Source organism: Barbus barbus (genome assembly GCF_936440315.1).
Source record: "Barbus barbus genome assembly, chromosome: 31".
Classification (NCBI taxonomy): Eukaryota; Metazoa; Chordata; class Actinopteri; order Cypriniformes; family Cyprinidae; genus Barbus; species Barbus barbus.
Genome location: NC_136759.1, coordinates 14,735,411 through 14,763,148, shown reverse-complemented (window position 1 = coordinate 14,763,148; position 27,738 = coordinate 14,735,411). Strand labels below are relative to the sequence as shown.

The 27,738-nt window shown below is 35.2% G+C and overlaps 1 protein-coding gene across 3 annotated transcripts in view; it reads left to right on the top strand.

The window, feature by feature from the left end:
* Positions 1-27,738, top strand: part of LOC306851397 (MAP/microtubule affinity-regulating kinase 4-like) — a 42,646-nt gene that overhangs the window by 7,955 nt on the left and 6,953 nt on the right. For all 3 annotated transcript variants that reach the window (XM_079387591.1, XM_079387589.1, XM_079387590.1), the window contains exons 2-15: positions 921-1,118; positions 1,479-1,532; positions 14,728-14,776; positions 15,326-15,391; positions 16,434-16,504; positions 16,676-16,732; positions 16,897-17,133; positions 19,415-19,534; positions 19,656-19,755; positions 20,710-20,819; positions 20,903-21,086; positions 21,750-21,961; positions 22,589-22,692; positions 25,663-25,938. In XM_079387591.1, coding sequence (XP_079243717.1) covers positions 921-1,118; positions 1,479-1,532; positions 14,728-14,776; positions 15,326-15,391; positions 16,434-16,504; positions 16,676-16,732; positions 16,897-17,133; positions 19,415-19,534; positions 19,656-19,755; positions 20,710-20,819; positions 20,903-21,086; positions 21,750-21,961; positions 22,589-22,692; positions 25,663-25,938 — 1,838 coding nt within the window. The remainder of the gene's footprint in view (positions 1-920; positions 1,119-1,478; positions 1,533-14,727; positions 14,777-15,325; positions 15,392-16,433; positions 16,505-16,675; positions 16,733-16,896; positions 17,134-19,414; positions 19,535-19,655; positions 19,756-20,709; positions 20,820-20,902; positions 21,087-21,749; positions 21,962-22,588; positions 22,693-25,662; positions 25,939-27,738) is intronic.

The following is a 27,738-nucleotide window of genomic DNA, read 5'->3' as shown; positions in this document are numbered from 1 at the left end:
CATTGATATACTGTATATAATATATTCTTATAGCATGTACAAGCAATGAATCACATTTTTTTTGTTGAAATGTTGTATTAAGACCCATTCTGCATTTGCTTGATGATTATATGGGGTTCAGTATTCACACAGAATGATACAATTAGCATCCAAATAAGAATGCCACATGCGTCATGTCGTGCCAAGGTGTGAGTGGAGCGCAATGCATTCCTGGATAGATTAGATTTAAGATCTTGGAACAGCCAGACATGAAACATGTCAGCAATGTATAGCAAAGCAGAGATTAGCTTTCCTTGGAGAAATCACAAAGTTTTATAAGGTTTAAGTTTTTCATCTAATATTATATTATGTTTTATTTGAGCTTTTATTTATTTCAGCTTTATTGCAATTAATGAAAATTATTTTTTGTAGTTTTAGTTAACTGTAACAACACTGTTACTTGTACTCATCAAAATCATTTACTCACCCTCATGTCATTCCAAACCTGAGTAACATTTGCTTTTGTGGAAGACACACATAGAAAAGATATTTTGAGAAATGTATTTTCGTTTGTCCTGTTAAAAATAACTTTGATGAAAGTTATTTTTAACCTTACAATGAATGTTGTTGTAGTCCCCATTGACTTTCATTCTATGCACAAAAACAGTCCTTCAAAATAACTTTTTTATATTCCATAAAAAGTGAGTCATACAGTTTGGGAACGACATGAGGGTGAGGGTGACTAAATATTGACAAAATATTCATTTTTGGGAGAGCTAACCCTTTAATTACACATTATGAACCTGAATTGAATTTTGCAAGATTATGAATTCACTATGTCTGAATGCGTCAATCATAAATATGCATAAAATCTAAGAAAACATGATCATGTTTTGAATTGATTATGTATTAATGATGCATATTTTTGCTTCAACCCGCAGCATGCCTCTCTCTCAGCCAGTCGTTCAGAGAAGGGCTCTGGATGGTCGAGTCGCTCACTCGGAGCCCGTTGCCGGAATTCCATCGCCTCCTGCTCGGACGAACAGCCTCACATCGGCAACTATCGGCTGCTTAAGACCATCGGCAAGGGCAATTTCGCCAAAGTGAAGTTGGCACGCCATATATTGACCGGCAGGGAGGTAAGACTTACAAAGAGATGACTATATTATGTTAGAAACTTAAATAATTAAAGATTGACTAGGCTGTTCTAATTGCCACTTAGGTAAACCTTCTCAGTCAAGTTCTCTGGCTTTGCACATTATGGTACTCTCCTGTGCCATAGTTTTTGAGTCAGATGACATATAAAAAATATACAAAATTTCTACATATGCTCTTCCAGCCTTTTCACACTTTGACCGAAAGCAATTATGTCATCAACCTACTGAGGTGTGCACAGTTAGCATAATTTTCCAGGTTATTGCTTCTTTTATATGCAATTTAGATGTCAAGTCAATGTGTCAGCTACATTTTGATGATTTTTTAACTTTGTGTCTTTTCAGGTTGCAATAAAAATCATTGACAAAACCCAACTCAACCCTACAAGCCTACAGAAGGTAGGATCTAGGTCATAACCGCATTCACTCTTGTAAGCTTGTGATCCTTATTATGTCTTTGCGTGCTAATGTCTATCTAAACTCAGTGCCCGAGACATAAGGTCATATTGAGGAGCTTGTTTTGGTCAAATAGTATTTGATTAGATACTGTTAAGCAGCGGTCAGTGAAAATGTAAACTTTGACCCAATGGTTTTGATTTGCCACCATTGTGCTTTTAGATGGACTGTGGCCTGATGCTGTTGTAGTATATCTGGAGCTGTCTGAGCACTTTATCTGTGTGAAATCTGGGAAATAAAACAGTGAGCTGTTTTGTCCTTGGTTTAGTTCTCAGCTAAATATACTAATTCTCTGGAAAATGGCAGGAAAGGTTAGATAAGCAATTTGAATAAGAGAAAGCTGTTGAGAATGCGGAAACTAGGATGTTGTTGTTGCTGTTGCTGTATTATAGGCACGTTTTCATACTTTGCACTTTTTGTTTTTAGCTTGTTTGGCTATGTGGAGATAATATAATCCATAAAAGTAAATACTACATTATTTTTGTATATTTGTCCATGAAATGTAACTTTAAAAGACATTTTTTTCAGAATATATATATTAGCTTAGCTAATGATAAACGTTATAGCCGCATCGGTTTGTGTTTTTAAAGTGCACTTACCAAGTTAATATGTTGAAAAAATACTATATAAAAATAAAAATAAAAAGTATTATGATTGGAAACACATGCTTATAACCTCATCTATTATTTTGTTCATGTTTAGTTTTGTCTGAGGTATATTGCATAAATTGAATCTTATTCATCTTATGTGCAAAGTAAAACAAAATGCATTTATGAAGTGCTAAATATGCCTAGCTGTTGTACATGCGGTAAGATGACTGGGGAATATTGTCTTTCTGTGAGAGTGTCTGTGCGATAATCACACCTCTAATGTGAGAAGTATGGTGTGCTGCTTCATTCAGAGGTTTTGTTATTGCTAACACAGCATTTCAAAGCTAAAGATTATTATTAGCTCTAAAAGTTCTTCCAGGATATCCAAGTGTAATGTATTATGAATCTAAATAAGTATGTAACAGCAGGTTTTAGTTGTGATGATGTGATGGCACACTTATAGAAAGAGTTATATTTGCTGATAACAGTTTATCGGTGTCTTGGTGTAAAGAGGTGAGTGTTGTCATGTGGTCGAAACCAAATGCAAATGGTGGGTCAGATGCTTTGTGGAGTGTAGTATATTGTGCTAGGTGAGGCTGAAGGTGCTTGTGGTCTCTGCAGGGGTGTATTAGACGCTGCAGTAGAAATGCAGGCCTCTCCTGTCAGTATTATTAAAACACACCAGGTGACCTTTCCCAGTACAATATTTTTGTACCTCTTTCTCCTTACTTTGTTCTCTCCCTCACTCACATGCAGATAGTATCATTCCCAACCTTTGTTTAGCCTAACTGTCAACTGCAGTTTTCATCTGGCCTACAAATTCCCAATTAACAATGACAGATGTGGATGAAATATCTTAAGGTCACCAAGGTTGCATTTATTTGATCGAAAAAACAGTAATATTGTGAAATATTATTACATTTTAAAATAACTTTTCTATTTTAATATATTTTAAAATGTAATTTATTCATGTGATGGCAAAGCTAGAATTACTTCATTCTTCAGTGTCACACGATCCTTCAGAAATTGTTCTAAGCTGGTTTGCTGCTTATGAAGAAGCATTACTTATTATCACCATTGCTGAAAACAGATGTGCTGCCTAATATTTTTCTGTAAACCTTGAAACATATTTTTACGGGATTCTACGATGGATAGAAGTTCAAAAGAATAGCATTTATTTGCACAGCAAGCATAATATGTATTATAAGTCTGTACTGTCGCTTTTGATCAATTTAATGTGTCCTTGTTGAATAAAATCATTAATTTATTTATAAAGAAGAGCAAAATCTTACGTTTGAACAGTAGTGTCTAATAAATAATTGATGATCTTAAGCCTTCATTAATTCATGGCGTCACAAACTATAACACAAAGTGATGAAAGAATCATATACTCAATAGGGACCAAATGTAAAAATTGTCTGCCTTTTGTGGTTACAGGCCTCCTCCTAACTTGCAGTGTCATGTTTACTAGAAACGATCGAGACGTTTTGTTTGTCTGATGTGCCTTCTTTCTGGAGATCTGCCAGCAGCCTCTTTCTCCTCTTCTTCTCCGATCTCCTCTCTGTTTAATCCTGTTCAGAGATGGAGGGGGGCAGAGCACAATCAGCTGACCATGAACTTTCCCAGCAGCTGGATTCAGAAGGGTTGGGAAAGACATGGAATTTGCCTTTAACGATGTGCGTGTGTGTGTGTGTGTGTGTGAGAGAGACTCGGGGGCGTGATCATGGAGGTGCGGGGCCCCATCATAAGAGCACAGTGCTACTTTAATGAAAAAAAAAAACCCTTCAGGCAGGGCGATGGAGTTGGACCGTGGGTGAAGAAGGGTAGAGGGGGTTGGGTGTCCCTCATTCAAGTCTCTTGCATCCAGGAGCGCTGTTCCAGACAGACGAACAATGGGGGCAACTGAACCCGGAGGAGGTGGGGGACTCCAGGGGGGCCGTAGCACAGGAACAGAGATCCTGAGAAAGTAAGCTAGTGTACAAGAGAAGTGAGGAGTGTCTAAAACATGATATCAGAAACTGAAAGCCCTGATTTAAAATGGCTTGGTTGGACACTTTGATTGTGTGAATTTAAGAGCATTGAACAGTCTTAAAGTGGTAGAAATGTACTGATATATGACTATTATTATTACAATACCACTGCTGATATGAAATTTCCATTTTAAAGGGATAGTTGACTCAAAAACGAAAATTCTGTTATCATTTACTTGCCCTCATGTCATCCCAAACCTATATGACTTTATTTTTGTGGAAATTAAAGATATTTTGAAAAATGTTAATATGATAACTTCTTCTATGACAGAATTTTACATGTTTCTGGATGATCATAACTCCTCAGTCCCAAAAAAAGCTGGAAATATAGGTAACCTGAATGTTTTATAAGTTCAAAACCTTTTCAGTTTAGTTCAGCTGTTTAACTGTTAAAGCACTGATCAGAGCAATTTCTGGAAGAGCACTAACAGGCAGAGCTAGATAAACTCCAAAGAGAGAAGAAGATGAAGTGAACTTGACATTTATGAGTCACGCTGGAGATGCAACACTGCCTAACGCTTCAAGATTATTTCTGATCAACTCCAAATACTCATGGATTACTTATGTAAGCGCCATCAATTATGAGATTATCACTATTTCTGGCACTGTAGGGCATTGTGTGTTGTATGTATCTAGGAGACAGATTGTGTGGAGTAAGCCCAGGGCCATCATGCACCTATTTAGTTTTTTAAGGGGACACCAGTGGCAGTCCTGATTCACTTGATGACGACATGAACGCAAAGCCAACTTTTAAGTAGTTTTTCTCTTATAACTTGGTAAAATATTGAGCAAATGAATCCGGGTTCAAATACCAGCCTTGGAATTTGGAGATAGGTTTGTGGATAGTAAAATTTACTTTTTATTTATTTTTTTGAAAGAAAGAAATGAATACTTTTATTCATCAAGGATGCATTAAATTGATCAAAAGTGACATTAAATATATTTATAATGTTACAAAATATTTCAAATAAATGCAGTTATTTTGAACCCTCTATTCATCAAAGAATGCTGCATTTTTTTATTTACAGTTGCCACAAAAATATTAAGCACAACCTTTTTCATTGTTGATAATAGAAATAAATATTTATCTGAGCACCATATCAGTATATATGAATGATTTCTGAAGGATCACGTGACACTGAGGAATGAAGTAATGGCTGCCAAAAATTCAGCTTTGTCATCACAGGAAGAAATTACATTTATATTAAAATAGAGAACAGTTATTTTAAATTGTAATAATATTTCACAATATTACCACTTTTACTGTAAATGCAGCTTGCTCATTTTTATACTTACAATAATTGTGCAACTTTTCATAAAATGCATGTGTGTAACACAAAATATAACGTGTAATACAAAATATATTAATATTATTTGAATTTATTGTTAATTTAAAGTAGCCTATTTTATACAAATCCATCTGGCTTAAAAAACTATGGGAGCATCCCATAGGACATAAAAGACACAAAAGAGATCTTTATTATTGTCAGATTCTCAGATCAGATTTCAAATTTCAAATCAGATTTCTTAACAAAAATGATCAAACTCCAAATGATCAGCCTGTTTTAATTTCCTTAAGAAATTCAGACCAACAACCTGCATAAAAAACACAATAAATTCACAGAGATCCCCAATAAATCTCCAGAGCTTTAAAAGAGCACTGAGCAATAAAATGTTCCTCTGGGATGTGCTCCCTCACTTTGAGCCACCACGAGGCTTCTGGGTAAGCCAAAGGTTTTCTCTTTGGCACTTCCTGTCCTGATGTTCGGCCCCCCAGAGGCAGCTTTGACCCGAGCTGTTGCTGTGCCCTGATGAGACCATCTGCTTTGCTCTCTGTGGTGATCCAGCTCTCTTTCTCTCTCCGTCACTCACTGGGCTCCAGATCAATGCTAGGGAAATGGCGTGGGCATGGACTAATGCCTGCCAGCGACAGAAGTACTTTGAAATCCCACAGTGTCTCCTTTGGTAACATCACTCATATACACTATATTGGCAAAAGTATTGGGTCACCCCCTTCTAATGAACTGATGTTTGACTACTTTAGTCATTTCTATGAGTACAAATCTTAATGTAGAAATTACTAAAGTAGTCAAACATGTTCATTAGAAGGGGGTGACCCAATACTTTTGCCAATATAGTGTATGTGAACAATTCACTTTAAATGGTGAACTAACATGATGTTTGTTTTGCACTGTCTCTCAGTACGCTCACTGTTTTGTTTTCACATCTGAATAGTACATTCTTCCAGGGCTCAGCTGGCTGTGCATTGTGCACATTAGACTTCTTTGGGTGCGAATGAGATGGAGTACAGAGAAAGACAGCGACTGTGGTCATATGAGGATGCCATTAGCTTCCTGACAATCACACTAAAAAACCTTCCCTTTGGGAACAGAACGAGCCAATGATGTAGACGCAGGGATTACCAATATGACATAGAGCCACTGCTGGGAGATTATTATAACAATCGTCAGTCAGACTAATAGTCTTGCTGATTTTTAGTAGAATATGCAGGGATGCAGAACCGCTCTTACCCTCTTGAGAGGCTCTTACAATGTCTTTGGATAGATTTTGATATAATGTGGCAACCATGTAAGCTCCTTGTCGACACCTCCCATAGTGTGATACAGTTTGAAGAATATGAATTGCCTCATTTGAATGAAGGGAAGATTCAATTAACTGTTGTGTTGTGTCTTTCCATAATGTTTAAAAGGATTTTTCACCCAAAAATGACAATTCTGTCATCATTTACTCACTCTCATATCCTTCCAAACCAATTTCAGCATCTTTAATATACTAGTCTTTTGTTAATATTTTGAATTAGATTTTATATTTCTGTTTTCACTTTAATTTTATATATAGTTTTAGTAGTTTTGTTGTGTTTTGTGAATTTTATAATTTTTTATATACGTTTACATAAAGTCTTTTATAAATTTTTATTTATTTGTTTTAGTTTATTTAGTTATTTTAGCACTTCAATTTAAACTAAACAAAAATGAGAAATGTTCTTATGGTAACTAGCTGAAATAAAATATGTTATGTTTTTTTCATGTATTGTATTTCATTTCAGTTAAAGTTTATTTTGATTCAAGTAACAAGTTTTTTTTTGTTATAGTTGTAACAAAAAATCTTGCTTTTTGGTTGGATTTTGATTGCTTCTGTTGTCCTTATTTTTGTAAGTTGCTTTGGATAAAAGCATCTGCTAAATGACTGAATGTGAATGTAAATGCTAGTTTTAGTTAACAATAATAACCATGTTCAAAACCTGTATGGTTGTAATAATTTTGTTTGGACCCCAACGTTCATCAAAATGTCTTATTATAAATAAGGTTTGATAGACACGAGGGTGAGTAAATGGTGACAGAATTTTCATTTTTGGGTGAATTATCCCTTTAATTGTTGAATTATGTAACGTGATTGGAGGTGAAATATAATTCACATGCTAATATTCGTTGTCATAGCTATTATTTGATGTCAGAAGTGTTGCGTGGGTGTTTTTGTTCTCTTGTTCAGACATGCAAAAATGTCAAGCCTCTGATTTGCATATTTCACCCCCTCTCCATGGAGCAGTTGGAGACGGTGTGGAAAGAGGAAGGCCTGGACAGAACCAGACGAAGATGAAAAATGATTCCCAGTGGGATGTGGACGGCTGTGATATGCTGATGTTTGAATGATGAGTTTGATAAGGGGCGAACAGAGGTTATTAGACACTATAAGTGATCTGGCGAAGGAAGAAATATGCCTAATGCTGAAGGGTTGCCTCGGTGTAAAGTGTCACACCTATAGTTTGACACCATATATGATGCGATGAACGCTATCTCTTCCATGTAAATTTAGTTTTTTGTGCATGATAAGCAATGGCTGTGTCAGTTGTTGGTTTCTATTTCTGTAGTGCCTCTTAATGAAATCTTATTAGTCCAAAATCCTGCTCCACATCTGATCTGCCTCTATTCTGCTACCAATGCATGTATTTTTTTTTTCTTGTTTTATAGTCATTTCGCTCGAAAATATGTCACAATACAGAAGTAGGCAGCTTCCATTTAAAACTAATTATATTTTATATATATATATATATATATATATATATATAAATTAGTTTATATAATGAGTTTTAAAGTCGGCATTTAATATATATATATATTAATATAATTATATATATATAAACTCCATTATACCTTTTTGCTTTTAATAGCAATTTTATATATATAGTTAGATTTTTATTTCAGATATTTAAAATAAAAATAAAATGAATCAATTAAAATACAATATAAAATGAACAACTTAGCTAACTGAAACAAATTAAAATTGAGAAACTCAAATTACTAAAGCTTAAGTAAAAATAAAAAAAGCTAAATAGAAATATAGAAAAAAGACAAAAAGTGACAAAACACATAAAATGACTAAATAACTTTAACGGAATTTAAAATGAAAACTGAAAATATAAAAACTAAAAAAATTGTAAATATGAATAAATACTATAATAATATATAAATAATACTAAACAAAACTCACAGTTGAGACTCTTTGCATCTTGTAATAGCCACTTTAGAGATTAAAACACACTTTGTGTATGAATTTTTACTTGAATTTTTGTTTTTTGTACTCACTGTAAACCCTCCCAGATCAATTTGATCTTTATTTCGATTTTTATGTCTGTGTAGTTTTTTCGTAAGCATAATAACTGAATGGCAAATATACAGCTATGGTTTTCACACTTTGCATCTGTAAATGCTGCTAAATCAGACCCTCAGCACAAGGCCTGGATTAACTGGTGGGAGGCCTGCAGTGGGGGTCAAGGTGAGGAGGTCCTGCGCAAACATCATTCTGGGCTCAACAAATGTTTGCGTCCAGTAACATCAACACAACCTCGTTCACCTACAACACCATTCTGAGAGGAACTAAGAAAGAAAGAAACCATTCTAAGCATATTTTGTAGGCAAATTCCTCTCTCTGAAGGAAGAAGATCAACTCAGGGTTTGATTAACATGAATGTCTGAAAGTCAACAACATGAAAAATGGATGGTAGAAACGGAGCAGTAAAGCAGAGTCGTGCGGGCAGCGTTGCCTGACTGAGGGGGTGAGATAAGTCCCTGCTTTAATACCAGGTTGCCATAGCAACGGTGACGTGAGACCAAAGCCTGGGAAATGAACCAGGAAGTCCCGTCTTTGAGGAAAAGCAGGAGAGATGCATGAGGAAAGAGAACGAGGGAGGGGATGGATTATCTGATGGTTATCTTTAAGGCTCAGGTGAACAGCTGATGTGCAATTCAATTAGAGCCGCTCTCAAGGGGCCATCGTATATGTATGTGCCAGGTGACGTTTGATGTTGTCTCAGGATACCCCTGATGTCATGTGATCGTTCAGCTTGTGTGACTGCTCATAAAAGCAAAAGAAATACACTTCCACATTTCAGACTGACAAGACCAGGTCTTTGTCTTATTTCCAGAATAGAATAGAATAGAATAGCTAAACACCATATAAATGTACCTGTTAAATCTACAATATATGCTTTTGGGGTCAGTAAGATTTTTATTCTTTTACTTATTTAATTTTTGAAGAAACGAGTACTTTTATTCAGTAAAAATGCATTAAATTGATAAAAAGTGACAGTAAAGTTATTTACATTGTTACAGAAGATTTTTATTTCAAATAAATTCTGTTCTTTTGAACTTTATACTCATATAATCTCGAAAAACTGTTTACAAAAAATATTAAGCATCAAAAACAAGTATTATTACAGTAAATGTATAAGCAGCAAAAATTGTAATGTTATTTCACAATATTACTGTATTTGTGCTGTATTTTCAGTCAAATAAATGTAGGCTTTGTGAGCATAAGAGACTTCTTTCATATTATAATATAGAAACCGATTCCAAACCTGTGTGTGTAAATGAAAATGTGAATAATGAATAAATTAATTTAAAAATTAATTAAATAAAAATTAAAATGGACCATTTTAACTTCCTTAATGCACATTCTCAGCTTTACTGTGTTCTATGTATCAATAGGACATGGTATTTTTACTATAAAACAAGACAAAGATAGATTTTTTTTAATCAGCTGGTAATACACTTGTGAAAACAGAAGCACACTGGAGTTGATTTGAGTCACATTACCTGTGTAAACTAGTGATATAACAGCTCTGTTTAGTTTCAGCACTTGGTCTCTGTAACAGAAGGGATGAGAAAGTGGATTCGATTTCCTTTCTATGTACAGTGATTGTGTTGCTGGCTCATAGATGTGCTGAGTCTTTTGCATTAGCGGGGTCATTATGTAACCTGTCTGCCTTGATCAGTTCAATTCGCATTTGTGAGCGTCTGTGTTTGTGTGTGCCAGCCGTACATGCGTAAAACAAACAGATTAGTGACCTCAAACAGATGCCTTCTGTTGGTGTGTCCCACCAGAACCGTGTTAACTACTGCATTTTTCCATTGAAGTGTTTGATGTGAAGTGCACATGAGAAACCCCAGTATAAAAGTGATCATTATCTGTGCAATTTATGTTGTCAGTCCTTAAAATGTGTTTTTAGAGCTGCGGCTTCTAAAACTAGTCCTGCTTGCTTATGACACATGTCGAGATCTCTTATCTCTTTGACTTACTGAAAAGGCCTCATGTTTCTCAAAATACATGCAATGGCAATTCGATCATAATATTATCTGCAGTGTGTCTGATGTAAATAAAGAGCAAACCTGCTCCTGTACCGGTTTTGTTAGAACAAATTATGCCCAAAGGAAGATGTATGTGCATTGAGAAGCGAAACAAAAATCCTCGGGGGGCCGTCAGCATGCAGACAGTATAAATCTTGAGAGAACTGCACTGGAATTCCTTCCTGCTCTTTAAAGCAGCCAAATATAAAGCCATATGAGGTCATTCGTCTTCAAACGGCCTTGCAGTAGAGACAGAAACTCAAACATTTTCGAAATGAAGTCAGCTAAAAAGGCCTTCCTCATTCTCATGCTCTGCCAGCAATCAAGAAATTTAGTTAATCTTTAGCTTTGTTCCAAAACCTACTGAGCTGCCTACTGCCTGTATAGACTGCTGCCTTCTAAGGGAGCATCTTGTACTTTACTGAACATTATACAAGACATAGGCAACAAGTCAAACTGCATGGCTCATAACTAACTCGATTCACAATTGATTTCAGTGAGGAATGTTAGCATGTTGCTAAGCTAACAACGTGATACTGTATATGATCATAAAAATACATAGCGCAATTTTTTTTGTTTTTAACCAATATCTTGTATATTAAATAAACAAAAGTTTAACATTAGCATGTTGCTAAGCTAACAGTGTGGTACTGTATCAGGGTTATTATATTAAAACTAAACTGAAACAAAACAAAAAAAAAACTTAACTTTTAGTTAATTAAATGTATTAAATAATCAAATGTTTGACATTAGCATGTTGCCAAGCTAATGTGTGATACTGTATCAGGATTATTATATTAAAACTAAAAAAATGTTATGGTTTTACCTGAATTAAAATAAACATTATCTGAAATAAAATATAATACAAAACATTTTCAGTATTTTTTTATAAAGTTAGTTTAACTTTATATATAAAAATACTAAAACTCAACACATACAGACATTAAAAACTCAAACTCAGCAAAATTACTAAAATTTAAAACTAAATCAAAATGTAAACAGAAACAAAATGTAAATAAAAATAAATTAACATTATACATACTGGATAGAAAAATTATATATATATATATATATATATATATATATATATATATATATATAATTATTTTTAGATTTATTATTTAATATTATTTTATTATTTAATATTATTTATAATTACATATTATTTAATATTATATATTTCAAGCTTAACCTTTTTAACCTGAACTTCTTGACATTATCATGCTGCTAAGTTAACAACATGATACTATATTTAATTATAAAGATACCACAAATATTGGGTAAAAAAAAACAAAATTTTTGAAGTAGGCTGAATATATTGTGTATATTTGAATTCAACAAAAAAAATTTAAGGTAAGTGGTTGCAATAAATGTAGTTGAATAACTTTCAACATTTTTTTATTTAAATGTAGCTAAAATTAAATTAAAAAACACTTACCTTAAAAACTTTTTGTATCGTTTTTTCAGTGCAGTGCATTCAGTCTTAAAATGTGGCCAAAACAAATTATACGACAGCATAATTAAGTTGCCTTTGTGTTGAGAGGGCATGTGATGCCTTAAAATGCTGCCTCTCTAGGCAGCACACTAGGATTTGGAACAGAGACACAGCAGTCACAATCATTATGTTTATACTGTGTTCAAAAAGTAAACTTGGCCCTCATTCCCTATCAGTTTGTTAAGCTTTGTGTTGTGATGCTTTTTGTCAACCTATGATTTTGGCCCAGGGGTGGGAAAGTGAAGCTGCACAGGCTCCTGAAATGAAAACGAATGGTAAATGGAAACTAACTGATGGGACACGCAGAGGACAAATGAAAACATGGCCTCTCTCTCTTTTTCGTTCGGATGTTCTCCCAGGGTGACTGAGTGCGTTTGGGAAGAATTCGCTCAAATGGTGTTGTCAGCCGTCGACACATTCCACTTATTATGCGCTTTCACTCTCTCCTCTGTCCTTTACCTTTCCTTACTATTTCTCAGACACGTACACTTTCAGTCTTCGTGACTCTTTGTCTTTCAGTCACGCTCTCTCTTTTTCTTGGTCCACCACTTCTCTTTGACTCCATCTCTCCGCCCCTCTCCTTTTGTCAAACAAGGTCCTTGCAGCAATCAAGTTCTGCTTTCAAACAGCAGACGGTTGGTTCTCACACACCTTGTTTGTTGTTTCGTCGTGGCCATTAGGTTGAATTTCCTAAACTTAAAAGGGTAGTTAACAAAAAAGAAATACTGTCATTATTTTCCCTCATATAAGCCTACATTTAAATTTTTTTTAAATATATTTTTGCCATATACATACATCTACATGTCATATGTAGTCAGTTAATTATAAGCTGATCACTTTGTATATAATATTCTCAAATAATGGCTGAGTAAACCATGTTGTCTACACTTACAACTGTATATAATGTACAGGCTATGAATGTTCCCTGTTTGTTTAAAGCAAAAATAAAATTATAAATTAGGCCTATATTACAGTAGTGTAAATTTTATGCTATTTATATTTTCTCTCTTAAAAAAAAGCTTAAAATATATATTTAATTTTTTTAAAATATATTTTCATAAAAAAAAAAAAAAAAAATATATATATATATATATATATATATATATATATATATTATTTTTTTAAATATATATTTAAAAAATTTAAAATGTATTTTTTAGGCTTTTTTTAAATGATATTTTCATTAAAAAAAAAAAAAAAAAAAAAAAAAAAAAAAAAAATATATATATATATATATATATATATATATATATATATATATATATATATTCTTTTTTTTTAAATATATATTTAAAAAATTTAAAATTGTATTTTTTAGGCTTTTTTTAAATTATATTTTTCCCTTCATATAATTTAATCCAAGCAAATTAATTGAAGATGTTACATTTGAAGAAAAGCTTTATTTGTTGTCTGTAATTCATGGGAACATGTAACACGTTTGAATAAATATCAGCAAGGAAAATACTTCAGAAAGTTCCAAAGAAACATTTATTTAAATAATTATAAATCTAGTTTTGATCTCTAGTAGGCTGTCCCATCCACATTTGCATTTAGCCTAAATGTAGGCTACTCTATGATTGGAAATGTATTTTCATGCCCCTGAAATACATTTTAAAACACATTTTGGTATATGAAGGTTGAAACTAATTAAATATTTTCAATTTCAAAATGTATTTCATTGAGCTTCACTGTTTACATTTTTTTTGCAAATATTTAAAATATGTTTTGGCCAGAAATGTTATAAATTGGAAGAATTCTTTGTGTAACAGCGATTCAGCTTTGTACCACAAGACCATGATTCTCAGCGGTAGACCTGCTGCAGCAGAGCTCTGATGTCCTAGACAACAGAAAGAAAGATTGGTCACAACAAGATGGGTCTTTCTTTGGCTTGATCCCTTTTCCGTTCAATTTAACTGTCGTCAGAAAGGACCCTCAGGTCTTCTGAGCAGGCGTCCCCATGGGTTGTGTCAGAGAGTGTGGGCTGTGTTTTGTATTTATCATGAGTTTGGGTGTAAATGCTATTTATGGATTTGCACAAACTGATGAATCCCCATCCATCAGTCTCTGCATGGTCATTGTGGCTTCTGATGTTTTATTGATGTAATCATCGAAACGTTTCTGACAGAGATGAATTTATCAATCACTAAACATGACTGAATAGAGGATCTGAAAGTCTGAGACCACTAGTGGAAATGCTTTGATTAATTACATTTATTTTCAAATGATATTAAGATTGAATTATATATACATAATTGTATTCATTATGTTTATTTTTAATTATATGTTATGAATTATAATGCTCTATATTTCAATGTTGTAATGTAAACACAGGTTTTTAGCTAATTTGACTGATTACTTTCTGTCTTTGTTTTTCCTCAGCTCTTTCGAGAGGTACGGATAATGAAGGGCCTCAACCACCCAAACATAGGTGAGTATTTTAGATGCTTTTGAGTCAACGTTTACTACATTAAAATGACATTGTAGGCCTCTCAAAACACACTGACCATCTCTGAAGTACATTCAGTTTATATCTGCATATATAGCAGTTATATTAGTATTATTTATGTACTGTTGCATACAGTTAATACATTTTTTAATTTGGCTTTTAGTTTTATATTTTCCATTTTTATTTAAGTTTTAGTCATTTTAGTATTTCAACTTATTTTATTACAGTTAGTTGCCAAGGGAACATTTCTAAGTTTAGGTTTTTCATCTAATATTTATATTGTATTTTATGTCAACGTCGTTTCAATAAATGTTGAACCTCATGTTGGATTGTTAAACTGTAAAAATAAAAAAATAAGGTCAAATCTGGGTGCCATATTTGAATATATGTAAGCGCAAATGAGATTGGAGAACATTTTCAGTGAAAAATGTGAAGGAGTCAAAAACCAGCTCATATTCTCTATTGTTCAATTAACTTTTTTGCACATGGTAAAATGATCTTCTGATTGTGAGTTTTTTCTTATATCTACAGTTCAGCTCTTCGAAGTGATTGAGACAGAGAAGACGCTTTACCTTGTGATGGAATACGCCAGTGGTGGTACGATTCCTCCCTACTTCAACTTACACACATGCACTGTATTAGAAAAAGTTCCTTCAATGTAACAAATTACATTATTGCTTTGTCTCTCATTGATACAATATGAACGCCTAGCTTTGATAAATTTCTACATGAATAACCACACGTCTCCTGTCTTTATACACGCTCACACAGAAACATGCATGTGTGTGACTGTCGCATCAATTAAACTCTGCACTGAACACAGCTGCACGGGCTTCATCTTTTATCTCTCTTCTCATCTTTCCCTTCCTTCCCTCTTCTATAGGTTTCATGTGCATTCACTGAAGCCAGGCCCACACAGCTCAGCAATTAGAGCGATTTGCCACTAATAAAAATGCTCATAGTGAAATCAGGCTTATTTTAACTTTAGCCTGTCCTATTCATGGAGCTTGGATCGGCTGCTCTCTTAATGAATCACACGTTTCCATTCCTAATCTATCCGATGAGGCTGATGCACGTGTGAGAGTACGGACAAGCACGCGTACAGCGCTAGCTTATACTACACATTGGCAATCTGCCTTCTCTATTTCCTTCCCCTGCTTTACATCTCACTGGAAGCTTATTCATTATCCATACTTTCCTGTAAAGACTCTCATTCTGTAATTAATTCATTTTGATTGGCAAAATTATTCATTTTAAATTTTTTTAAAAATATTTTTTCATTTTCTATTTTTGATTTTAGACGGTATAGTGTGAAATTTTAATATCAGCTGTCAATTTTAATGCAAGGCAAATTTGTATTGCACTTTTCACAATGCACTTATTGTTTAAAAGCAGCTTTCCAGAAATGTATAATGTTGGGTGATAATATAGATACAGCAAATCAAGCAGCTAAGATATTCTATATAGTGTATATCTTGCCCTACGCAATGTCAGGTATCGACCAAAATAAATAATTATTGGTTTCATGTTGTTTTAAGGTTTGTTTCAACAATTTCCTTTGAACTTTTAAATGAATTGTTTTTAAAATGCAATATTATTATCATTTTTAAGTTTTACTTTATTTTTTTTTCTATGATAGGTGAAGTGTTCGACTACCTCGTATCTCATGGAAGAATGAAGGAAAAGGAGGCGCGTGCTAAATTCCGACAGGTAAGACATGCCATAATCTATGCATCTTCAAACTTGTTCATCTTTGATGGTATAAAAATCTGAAAAGAGCAAAAACCAAGCTGTATTTCCCGTTTTTAATGCTACCATTTTTTTGTTTGCTATAAAATGTTTCCTGTTTCAGAGATGTCAGTGTCATTGTTTCCGTTTCAGATCGTGTCTGCGGTTCATTACTGTCATCAGAAGAATATTGTTCACAGGGACCTGAAGGTTATCGTCTCATGACTTATATGTTCTTTTATTGCCTCTGGAGCTTTCATAAAATAGTGAAGGCTTTACTATTACACACTTTGCTCCCTTTCAAAATAACCCCAAAGTGCAAAACTATTAAATTCTTGCTCATGGTCGTATACCCCATCTTATACCTCACTCAGGCGGAAAACCTCCTGCTTGATGCAGACTCCAACATCAAGATTGCTGACTTTGGCTTCAGTAATGAATTTAAGCTTGGCAGTAAACTGGACACGTTCTGCGGCAGCCCCCCATACGCCGCCCCAGAGCTCTTTCAGGGGAAGAAGTATGATGGGCCAGAGGTGGACATCTGGAGTCTGGGGGTTATACTGTACACACTGGTCAGCGGATCACTGCCCTTTGATGGACAAAACCTCAAGGTAAATTACTCAACTCAGGATAAGCAACAAAAGAAAGAAAGGCCTTGTGAAAGAGTGCAGGGATCTATGAGTATGTCAAAAAGTCATTCAACAACCATGTTTATATAGATACATGTTTTGGTTTTATATTTTTAGCAGTGGTAGGTTTGTTTGCACTGATATTAAAATTCTCCCTAATATAGAGAAGCCAGTAGTCATTTTTACACTATGGCCGATTTTCATTTTGCTATTTTTTTTTTTTATTACATTTGTGACCCTGGACCACAAAACCAGTCTCGTAGCAATATCCAACAATACACTGTATGGGTCCAAAAGATCGATTTTTCTTTTATGCTAAAATCATTAGGATATTAAGTAAAGATCATGTTCCATGAAGATATTTTGTAAATTTCCTACCATAAATATATCAAAACTTTATTTTTGATTAATAATATGCATTGCTAAGGACTTCATTTGGACAACTTTAAAGGTGATTTTCTCAATATTTTGATTCTTTTTGCACCCTCAGATTCCCGGGCCCGTATTCCTAAAGATTCTAAGAATCCTTTTAGAGAGCTCCTAATTTAGCTTAAAAATTTCTAACTAGGAGTCTTATCTTAAAAGTGATTCAGGACCAATCTGAGAGCAACTCTGAGCAAGGAAAAGACAAAAAGTTTATCTTAGTGAGGAGGCGGGGCTGACCCCATTGCTAGCTATGATACATTCTTTTGAAGACTGTGATTGGTTGTCAAGAAGGAAATAAAAGGTCGCTTTTAAGAGTAGGGTATATAATAAGCCTTCACTTTGAAATTACAGGTGTAGTTTTTCCTGTTTTACCGTACTCGCTCTCTCTCTTTCTCACACACACACACACACTCATTATATATGTATATTCTTTATTTTTTATTTACCATGCTGTCATACTTATCGTATTTTATAGGAAATGAACAGAGACATTGCCTAATAAGTGCTGTAACGGACCCAAATCATCACTGCTGAATAGTTGCATTTTTCCAGTTGCCAAATATGTTAATGTAGTGGTTACGTCCATTTCTGGCACTATGGCATTTCAGCGCAGTGTCAGAGATGTTAGCGTGTCTCTAATAAGATCGGTCACAAACATGATCCCTGCACGAGCTAATGTGTAGCGTCTTATTAACTCACTGTCATGCATTGTGTGCAACACATTTCTTCCCCCTCTTCATGTTTCGTCCATTTTCTCCGCTGTTAAAGAAACTCTTAAAAGCCCTTTAAAAGTCCTCGTCCGTACTCTTAACAATTTTGGATTTGAACAATTTAAGTCCTCTTTTAAGGGTTAAGATGCTTTCTGAATTACTTTTTTCTTTACTAGGATCTTTTCTTTCATTTAAAGAGGAAACGCCCACATTTTCTTAGAATTTTGTTACTAGGAGCAACTCTTAGCACTAAAACTTTTCATGAATACGGGCCCAGATTTTCAAATAGTTGTATCTCGGCCAAATATTATCCTATCCTAACAAACCATACCTCAATGCAAATGGATTTCAGATGATGTATAAAATTCAAAAATGTATAAATTTCTAAAGATTTTCCCTTATGACTGGTTTTGTGGTCTAGGGTCACATTTAATAGTGTTAGTACATTTTTTATAGATTAAGTGATCATTAAATAATGGGAAAAAAACATGTACATGTAAATTAATGGAAATGCACAGAGTTAAATATATAATACTGGCCAGTATAAATCCAATATCAGCAAATACAATAAATAAAAATCTGTAATGTCCTGTCATTTTTTAATGTGTGTATATAATATCATTGTTTGTGAGCACTATGGTAGTTCTGGTCAATAATATTATTTATTTATTTGTTGTATATCAGTCAGTTACTCTATTTAAGGGCTGTATGTATTGTTTATATTTCAGTAAAAAAACATATCTGATCAGTAGATACTATATTTTTCTCATTATCAAAAACTGCGAAATTCAATTATTGAAGATAATAGAAATTTGTTTAAACATTCAACTTTAATTTTAAGGACATTTTGTTTACTTTTGTAACAAACTTTTTAATATGCTGTGCCACAACTAATATTACATGTAAGATCTCTCTTGTGTCATTCTGAACAGTCTGAGACCAAATTTGAGACATTTTCTAAGGCACCACAACACGTGCAGCAGTTGCTCTTATGAAATGCTTTGCTCTCTCAAGTAATGTAGGTCAAGTGAGCTGTGATTGTTTCTTTGTGCCGTGGGGGCGATTCGGTGGCTGACTGGTTCAGAATTAGATTAAGTGTTGAATAGAAGTCTGTGTTTTCCCCTCAGGAGCTGCGTGAGCGTGTGTTGAGGGGCAAATACCGTGTGCCATTCTACATGTCTACTGACTGTGAGAGCATCCTGCGCCGGTTCCTCGTGCTCAACCCCACCAAGCGCTGCACCCTGGAGGTGAGGAGGGGCAACTGCGTCCCGCAATCCACCATCTCAGTTGATAACACGTCTTATTGAGTCTGCATGGATCTTGTGGGCTTTTGCTCGCTCTATCTGACTTTCTGTTCTTCCCTTTCAGCAAATCATGAAAGATAAGTGGATCAATGTCGGGTACGAAAACGACGAGCTGAAGCCTCATGTAGAGCCTGTGGAGGATTATACTGACAGCAGCCGTATAGGTAAGAAATACTGCCACAGTTTCCCCTTTTGGCCCTTTTATATGACTTTTTAGAAAATAATATTATAATATCATATAATAAATTAATAATAAAAGTATTAATTTCTTTAATAAAATTGGTATTGTATATTCTGTGAAGAAAAGCTTACCTTTCACAATTTTACTTCTCAAAGAAAAACGTGTCTTGTTTTTAAAGGGGTCATATGACGATCCCAAAAATAATGTTATTTTGTTTATTTAGTGTAATGCAATGTGTTTACATGTTTTAAGGGTCAAAAATCACATTATTTTCCACATACTGTGCATTAATGTTGCTCCTCTCTAAACGCATCAATTTTTACAAAGCTCATCGTTCTGAAAAGCAAGGTGTGCTCTGATTGGCCAGCTATCCAGTGCGTTGTGATTGGTCGAATACCTCAAGCGTGTGACAGAAATGTTATGCCCCTCACCGTATTTGGAATCACACAGCATCTCCATGACATGGTGGTGGTGGCAACAATACTTCAGGGAGAATAAAAGTTATGCCTTCTTTCTTTTGGGCGGTGTTATGCAAATCATCCAACATAGTGGCGTAGACATATGGGGGCATTTTAGGAAGTCGTGGATGAGTCTTAACTTTTATAAAGAATATCTCTTTGGGTTTGAGACTTTAGTCTTTGCAACTTTACGGATCTTATATATGCACAAACAGCTTGTAATACTCCAAAGACAAAGGAAAACTTGAAATCCCATCATATGACCCCTTTAAGATGTATAATTATTTTTCTTATATGTAACAAGACAGATTACTGAAGGAAAAAAAAAAGTTTTTCTGCATTGTAGTAACCAGAAGGTAGCTTCAAACCATCCTAGCACGGCACTTAAAACCAGATTGCTCAAATTTGGTTAATATTGTATGCTAAATTACTATATTTTTTATTTGCTTTAATTATTTTTGCTCTCTCTGTTCATACAGATGTGATGGTAGGAATGGGTTACACCCGTGATGAAATCAAAGATGCCCTGAGCATACAGAAGTACAATGAGATATTTGCCACGTATCTGCTGCTAGGCCGCAAGAATGAGGTGAGATAGGTATTGCCGCTAACCTGAGAACAGCATGTGTGCTATCCTATAAGTTTGTAATATCTTATATGATTCCCATATAGGATGGCATAGAGTCCCGGTCGAGCAGCAGTCTGTCTCTTGCACGGGTGCGGCCCAGTCCCATCACGAATGGCACCAGCAAACACTCCTCCACCTCCTCCTCCAGCTCCACCTCTGCCTCCAGCCACACTAAACCCCAGCGCAGTGCCTCCACCTACCACCGCCAGAGGAGGCACAGCGACTTCTGTGAGTCCCTACTCCCCTCATGGATCATTTCATTTGTATAAATAGCCTAGATCAGAGGTCTTCACAGGAGATCCATGGTAGTGCTGCTGAGGTCTGCCAATTATAGTTTTATATTATTTTTAGTTTTAATTGATGTATTTAAAAAGTATCACCTGAATGTATTTTAGAATTTTTGTCTAAAGATTTTTGTTAATTGTAAGACTTTTCTTTTTTATTCTGTAATTATTATTATTAATGTTAATAATAATTATTGTTTTTAATATCCATTTATATTAATAATATTTATATTTTATCATTAATATATGCCCATAATTATTATAGACATTTATTAATAGTAAAATATTAATCATATTAATATCAGTTTATTAATAATAATTACATTATTATTATTATTATTATTAGCATTTAATAACTAAATAATAATAATAATTAATTCAATTTAATCATATTAATATCAGTTGATATTAACAATATTAATTAATAGTAGTAATATTTATTCAGGATGGAACATTATTATAATTCTATAATTATTCATATAATTAGTTCATAATTATTAATATTACTAAGTATATTTATTATTATTAATAACAACATCTTTATTTATCGTTAATGTTATTATTATTGTTATTATTAACATTATTTTTAATTTATAATGTTTGTCAGGTGGGCCATCAGTGCCAGTAACCCAACCCAAGCGAAGCCCCACCAGTACAGGAGAGGGGGATCTAAAAGAGGAACGTCTGCCCTCGAGGAAGGCCAGCTGCAGTGTGGTGGGCAGTCGCAGCATCCCCCCGTCAAGTCCCATGGTCAGCACAGCCAACAACCCCAACAAAGCTGAGATCCCTGACCGCCGCAAAGACATCAATGCAACAACAGTAAGCAAGCACAGGAAATCATGTACATCCTGTCACAGGAAATATTAATTACAGTATTAATTGTTAAGGAGTTTATTAATGATTGATCCCAAATTCTTTCTTAGGGCTTTTGCACTTCTTTTGAAGCCATATGATAGATTTATGCAAGGAACCACCTGAAATTTAAGCTGTTAACCTTGCTTACAGCTGTGGCCACCGTTTACTTTCATTCTGTGGAAAAGGGAAGCTGGACATTCTGCTATAAATAACTTCTTTTGTGTTCCACAGAAAGAAAAAAATCATGCAAGTTTCAAAAGACAGAAGTAAATGATAATGAATTTTCATTTTTAGATGCACTATTCTGTTAATAGAGTAGAAAATATAAATCATGCTGATGACAGTTCAAGTGCCATCCATTAAAATGTTACATAACTTCCTGTACACCAAATACATCAATAACAACAGTTTTTCCCCAGGGATATAACATTCGTTATCGGCATTCTCTGGTCATAACGTGATGTTTCCCAAACAGCTTGTACCTAACTGAGGACAACTGTGCCAGAAAAGCTGGTTATATTAGGATAGTATGTCTGTGTTTAAATCCATTGTTTTTGTTTTTTAATACCATCTTCCTGTTTCATGCTTTAGAACAACATCACTGCCAGTGCCATGACCCGTAGAAACACTTATGTGTGTACGGACCGTACGAGCACTGACAGACACGCCTTACTACAGAATGGGAAAGAGAACAGGTAAAATGTTTCTCTGTGTTTTATATTTGTATATGTGCATTGAAGTTTCATAACTGATGTACATGCTGAAGCCGAAAGTAGTTTTTCTGTTTGCTTATTTATTGAGATGGATTTGGTCTGTTATGCTTCAGCAGTGGCAGATGGTGACTGCTTAGCTGTCCTTCTATCACCCTCCTCTCTCTTTTTCCCCCTCTTTGGGGGAGGCCCAAAGACTGGGTGTCATGTGACTTAAAGAGAACGAGAGGAGGCACGTGGATTGTCTGGGTCACAGGGCTGCTTGACTGGTTGACCTAAAGAAGCCTCCCTCCTCCAAGCCCAGCTAGTACAGTACACGTGTCCACACACGCAGAATCACCATCACCAGAATGTGACGAATACACAGTGAAATCAAAAATGAGTTTTAGAATTTAATGCAGTATCTTTATTGCTAATAGTATAATCAGGGTAATGATTTGAGAGAAAACTAATATTTTAAAATGAATATTAGTCACAAATTTGCATATTTGATTTTTGACTTTGAAATAAAGTTGAATATTTGAACAGAATTTTTTAATTTTACTGTTTAAAATCCTCAAACATAAATTCTGAGATTTTAAATCCCAGACTAGTCTCAAATTTCTTGGACCCCATATACACACTGAATACACTCAGCCCAGCCAAGCTGTTTCAAACCCCTCCATCACATTAATTTTCTGCCCAGAACTGCAGTGTTTCCGACCAATGGAAGCTAATATGTGAAACTGTTATAGGAAATCCTGTGTGTGTGTGTGTGTGTGTGTAATGTCCATCAGCGCAAGCTTATTTAGAGCGTTAAGTGAAGTGGCCCGGGGCCAGTGGGCAGACTGAGGCAGCATGTGAGATCTGTTAGATTTATGCCAAAAATGAGCAAGACTGAGGGGACAGAAGCAGTCCGGTGCTAAGAGCGGCACGTCTGCGTTGTGAACCCATCTGAACTGAGACATTAGTAGTGCTGGTTGCTATGGAAAGCATCCCTATTCCTATTGCTCATCAAAAGGGGAGTTGTGCTACTGTTTGTCTAAGCGATTCCAAAAGTGTTCAAGGGGTCCTTGGTAGGGATGTAATGATTCAGTCAACTCAGTATGCGATACAAGTCCAATACTAATTTTCGCAATACAATTTTCTCACAATTTTTTTTAACAAAATGAAATATAAGACAAATTGTAAATGAAAATGTGTTCTTTTATTAATGCTTGGACAATGACATTTGTGAAAATTTATTTTGTCAAATATCAAAACTAATCTGAAATTTTAAAACAAAACCCAAATCAAATATACAAATGACACAAATAAAAGAAATCTCTTCACATAAACAGGCTTTGCCTGTGCTCTTTCCATTTAAAAATCACGATCCAAATAAAGATGCTGCATACATGCAGCATGAGCAATTTTTTATCTAAATTAGATTGTATAATTTCAAAATTTAAAACAAACACAGAATGGTCTGACTTTAGTTTTGTAAAACTATACTACATAAAACATCTGCATGAAACAACAACAGTAGACGGGCTGAATGAGATGCAAATTCACTCTCTGACAGCAGGTGGCGCTTATGGAACAGTCAGCAGCTATACAGCATTTCTTTGGTTGCCGCTGTAAACAAAGCAGCGCTGCTCTTATCAACACTACTTTAATATGCATTATACAGAGGCAAGATGAAAAGAAAATACCATCTAAACTTTTCTAAAGACTGTCAGTTCCCTGAGATACACTCCTATTAACTCCTACCCCCAAATTGTATCGTGATTCGTTTAACATCTCAACCAATTTGAATCGTCACTTTTTTTTTCTTTGTCGTTTGGCTTTCTCTCAGGTTTCCCTGATTCGGATTAGTTTAATAAACAGAAAATAAAGAGATTTCTCTAACCTTCTCCATTCTCTGCATATCTCTGTCTCCAGCATTCAGATGTGCAGTCGTGTGCAAGCTTTTTTCCGCTAAGGGTTCAGTTTTAATTAGCCTTAAGTGGTTGTTTCTGAGATGGGAATAAGAACACAAGAGAGCTCATGCCTCAGTGACTCAGCATCCTGCCTCACATTTACGCTCAACTAAACCCAACCAGAGCTGCCTCTCTGAGCCTCGAGGTCTGATATTGGTCTAATCGTATCACTACAGAGCTATTACTGTGTTTCGTTTTGGACTTTGGTGTCTTATGGATTAAATTCTGCTACCAAAGTAACCTCCATTTAGAGCTACGATAGTCTTGCGTAGCCAAACCCTCGGTCTGACGGCTGAAGGTCTGTAATCCATGGCACCTTTTATTAGCCAAGGCCCGCCCATGAGTCAGTTTGACCGACATGTCAAACAACCAATCACAGTTCGTTTCGTTCAGCATCACGTTTCAGGGTGTGGAAATGTCACCACCGGTGTGTAAAACTCTCGAATGTGTTTTAAAGATTATATTCCTCAAACTTTGAATATTTCACATACTTTGAAAATCCAGTGTTTAGTTGATCCCGATGAGCGCTCGTCGTCCCATTTTCTGTGTCGTCAAAGTTGATGACCCGTGATTTGTCAAATGATCACACAACGGCTTTCTTCTTTCGTGAGGGGGTTTGGCGTCACAGTATCTTTGTTTCCAGGCAGAACGTTAAAGAACATGACACACGTCTCCTGGAAATCCTGTATAATTCAACCAATCCGATGACCACTTCGAAACTCCTGAAGTGTTTCCACTTTTATGTGCCATATGCATCAGACGTTCAGCCAAACTGTATCACTGCACTGTCAGCTTTATTTAAAGCTAGATTTTTGCATTTTCACATGCATTTTTGCATGTTTGCCTGTGCAAAACTTGCTACCATAATGTTCTGGGTGGTTGTTAGAATCGTACAATGGTTGTTCTGGGTGGGTATCATTCATGTCCATAGCAAAAGTAATGACGGTCGAGTCACACCCAGGTTCAGTACAAGGGGAATTTAATTTCCAACCATGTTTCTTGTCTCTTTCCTCAGCTCCTTGTCACATCGATTACCTCCAGCATCCCCGTCCACCCACAGCATCTCTGGGGCCGGGGCCTCCAGCTCCACATCTTCCGAGCGTTCTCGGTTGACGAGGGGCTCCACCATTCGCAGCACCTTCCACGGGGGCCAGCTCCGGGACCACCGGCCTCCCACCCATGCACCCCCCACCTCACCTACCCTCTCCCATGAAGCCAGCCCTCTGCCACACTCCCGTAGCCGTGCCACCACAAACCTGTTCACTAAGCTCACCTCAAAACTTACCCGCAGGTAAGAAGAGAGCGACGGTTTCATCTTGTAAACCAGAATGACTTTAAGAATACTATAGAATATTATAGATCTAAAAAAATAAAGTTCCACATCATTAGTTCGTTCTTTCCAAATATTCCAGCTAATAGAGTTAGCATTGTGCTGTCTGAGGATGTTTAAGGCCTGTTCACACTGGAGAACGATTACTAGAAACATAAATATAACGTTATAAATGCAAAGTTCTGTCATGAAACTCTAGATGGCACAGGTTCTAAATCAGTCTTATATAATCACATTGTGCAGCTGATTGATTTCTTTTCATATCAGCAGCCAATGAGCTTGCTGCACAACATTCAAATACTTGGCTAGTGCTTGCTGTAGCAGTTGCAGTGCGAAAAGAAACCCTCCAACTTCCCCAGCTCCACCTGTATAGATCTACTATGGGGTAATTTCATGTATGTTATATATGGGGGTTATATTATATATGCTATATGTGCAGCAGCAGTATTTATTACATAAAGCAGCATGTATTGGCAGTTGCAAGTCTTGGTACTTAATCTGCTGCAGCTTCAGCAGCGTAGCAGATCTATTCTGCCAAGACCAAACACATTAACATTGCCATGTATATTACCATGCTAAACTCTCTGAGAGTTGTCATGACAGAACTATATTAACGTCCACACCAATGGACGATAACTATAAATATAACTATAACAATAACTATATTAGCATCCATCCCAAGAACCATAAATATAAAGATAACTATAAAAATAACTATATTAACATCCACACCAATGAACAATATATTAATGTCCACAGCAATGGACGGTGACTATAATGATAACTACACTAACATCCAAACCAAGAGACAATAACTCTAACGATCATAATATTAGTGTCTACACCAACGGAAGATAACTATTGAGAATTACATTAGCGTCCATACCAACAGATAATAACTATAATGATCACTATATCCTCCTGACTACCAGGGAAAAAAATTGTGAATTTCATGTCATTACATTGTTTAGAGCACAAGAAAAAAATGACATTTTTGAAAAATAATTTTAATGTTCTCTATAGAGGACACCAGGATTCAGTCTCTAAAAAAAATAAAAAGTGATGAATAGACATGAAAAGGCAAAAACAACAGCATCCACACCAAGTATATTAACTAAATTAGCATCTAAAACAACAGACAAAAATTATAAAAACTATATTAGTGTCCATACAAATAACATTTTGTTTATCTTTAAGTAAGATTCTGATTGGCTTTGTGAGTTTTTAATTGTTCATCAGCTAGAAAAAACATTTTGAAAGTGTTTCCAATGATATCATTCCTCTATGTCTCTATTGTCTCCGAATTAGAAGAACATTTTTATAACTTTCTAGTTATAGTTATCTTTATAGTTATCGTCTTTGACGTGACCAGCCCATTAGCTGCATAATATCAGAATGACAGAGGCTCCACTGCTGGAGCCAATCAGTTTACAAAGTCATCTTTCATTTGGTTTGGTGCCCATTGTCCTGTGGAATCTGAGGAGGTAATGAAGTTAGATATGGGAGCTTTTGGAGTCTGTAATGTAATTGAGATGTTCAGTAGCGTGTAGGAACGCTGATGGGGCGCTTTGCTCTTCAGCATCCTCAGTGAAATTGTTTATGTGCCTCTCTGGGCTGAAAGCCAACAAGAAGGACTTTTGCTGGGATACGCAACTAGAAGCTTTTTATTAGATTAGAGCAACACTTCCATCTCTTAAAAGAAACTTCCCAATTAGATTAACCTATCTAGGGTGACATCCAATGGATAAAGTCCTTTTTCCG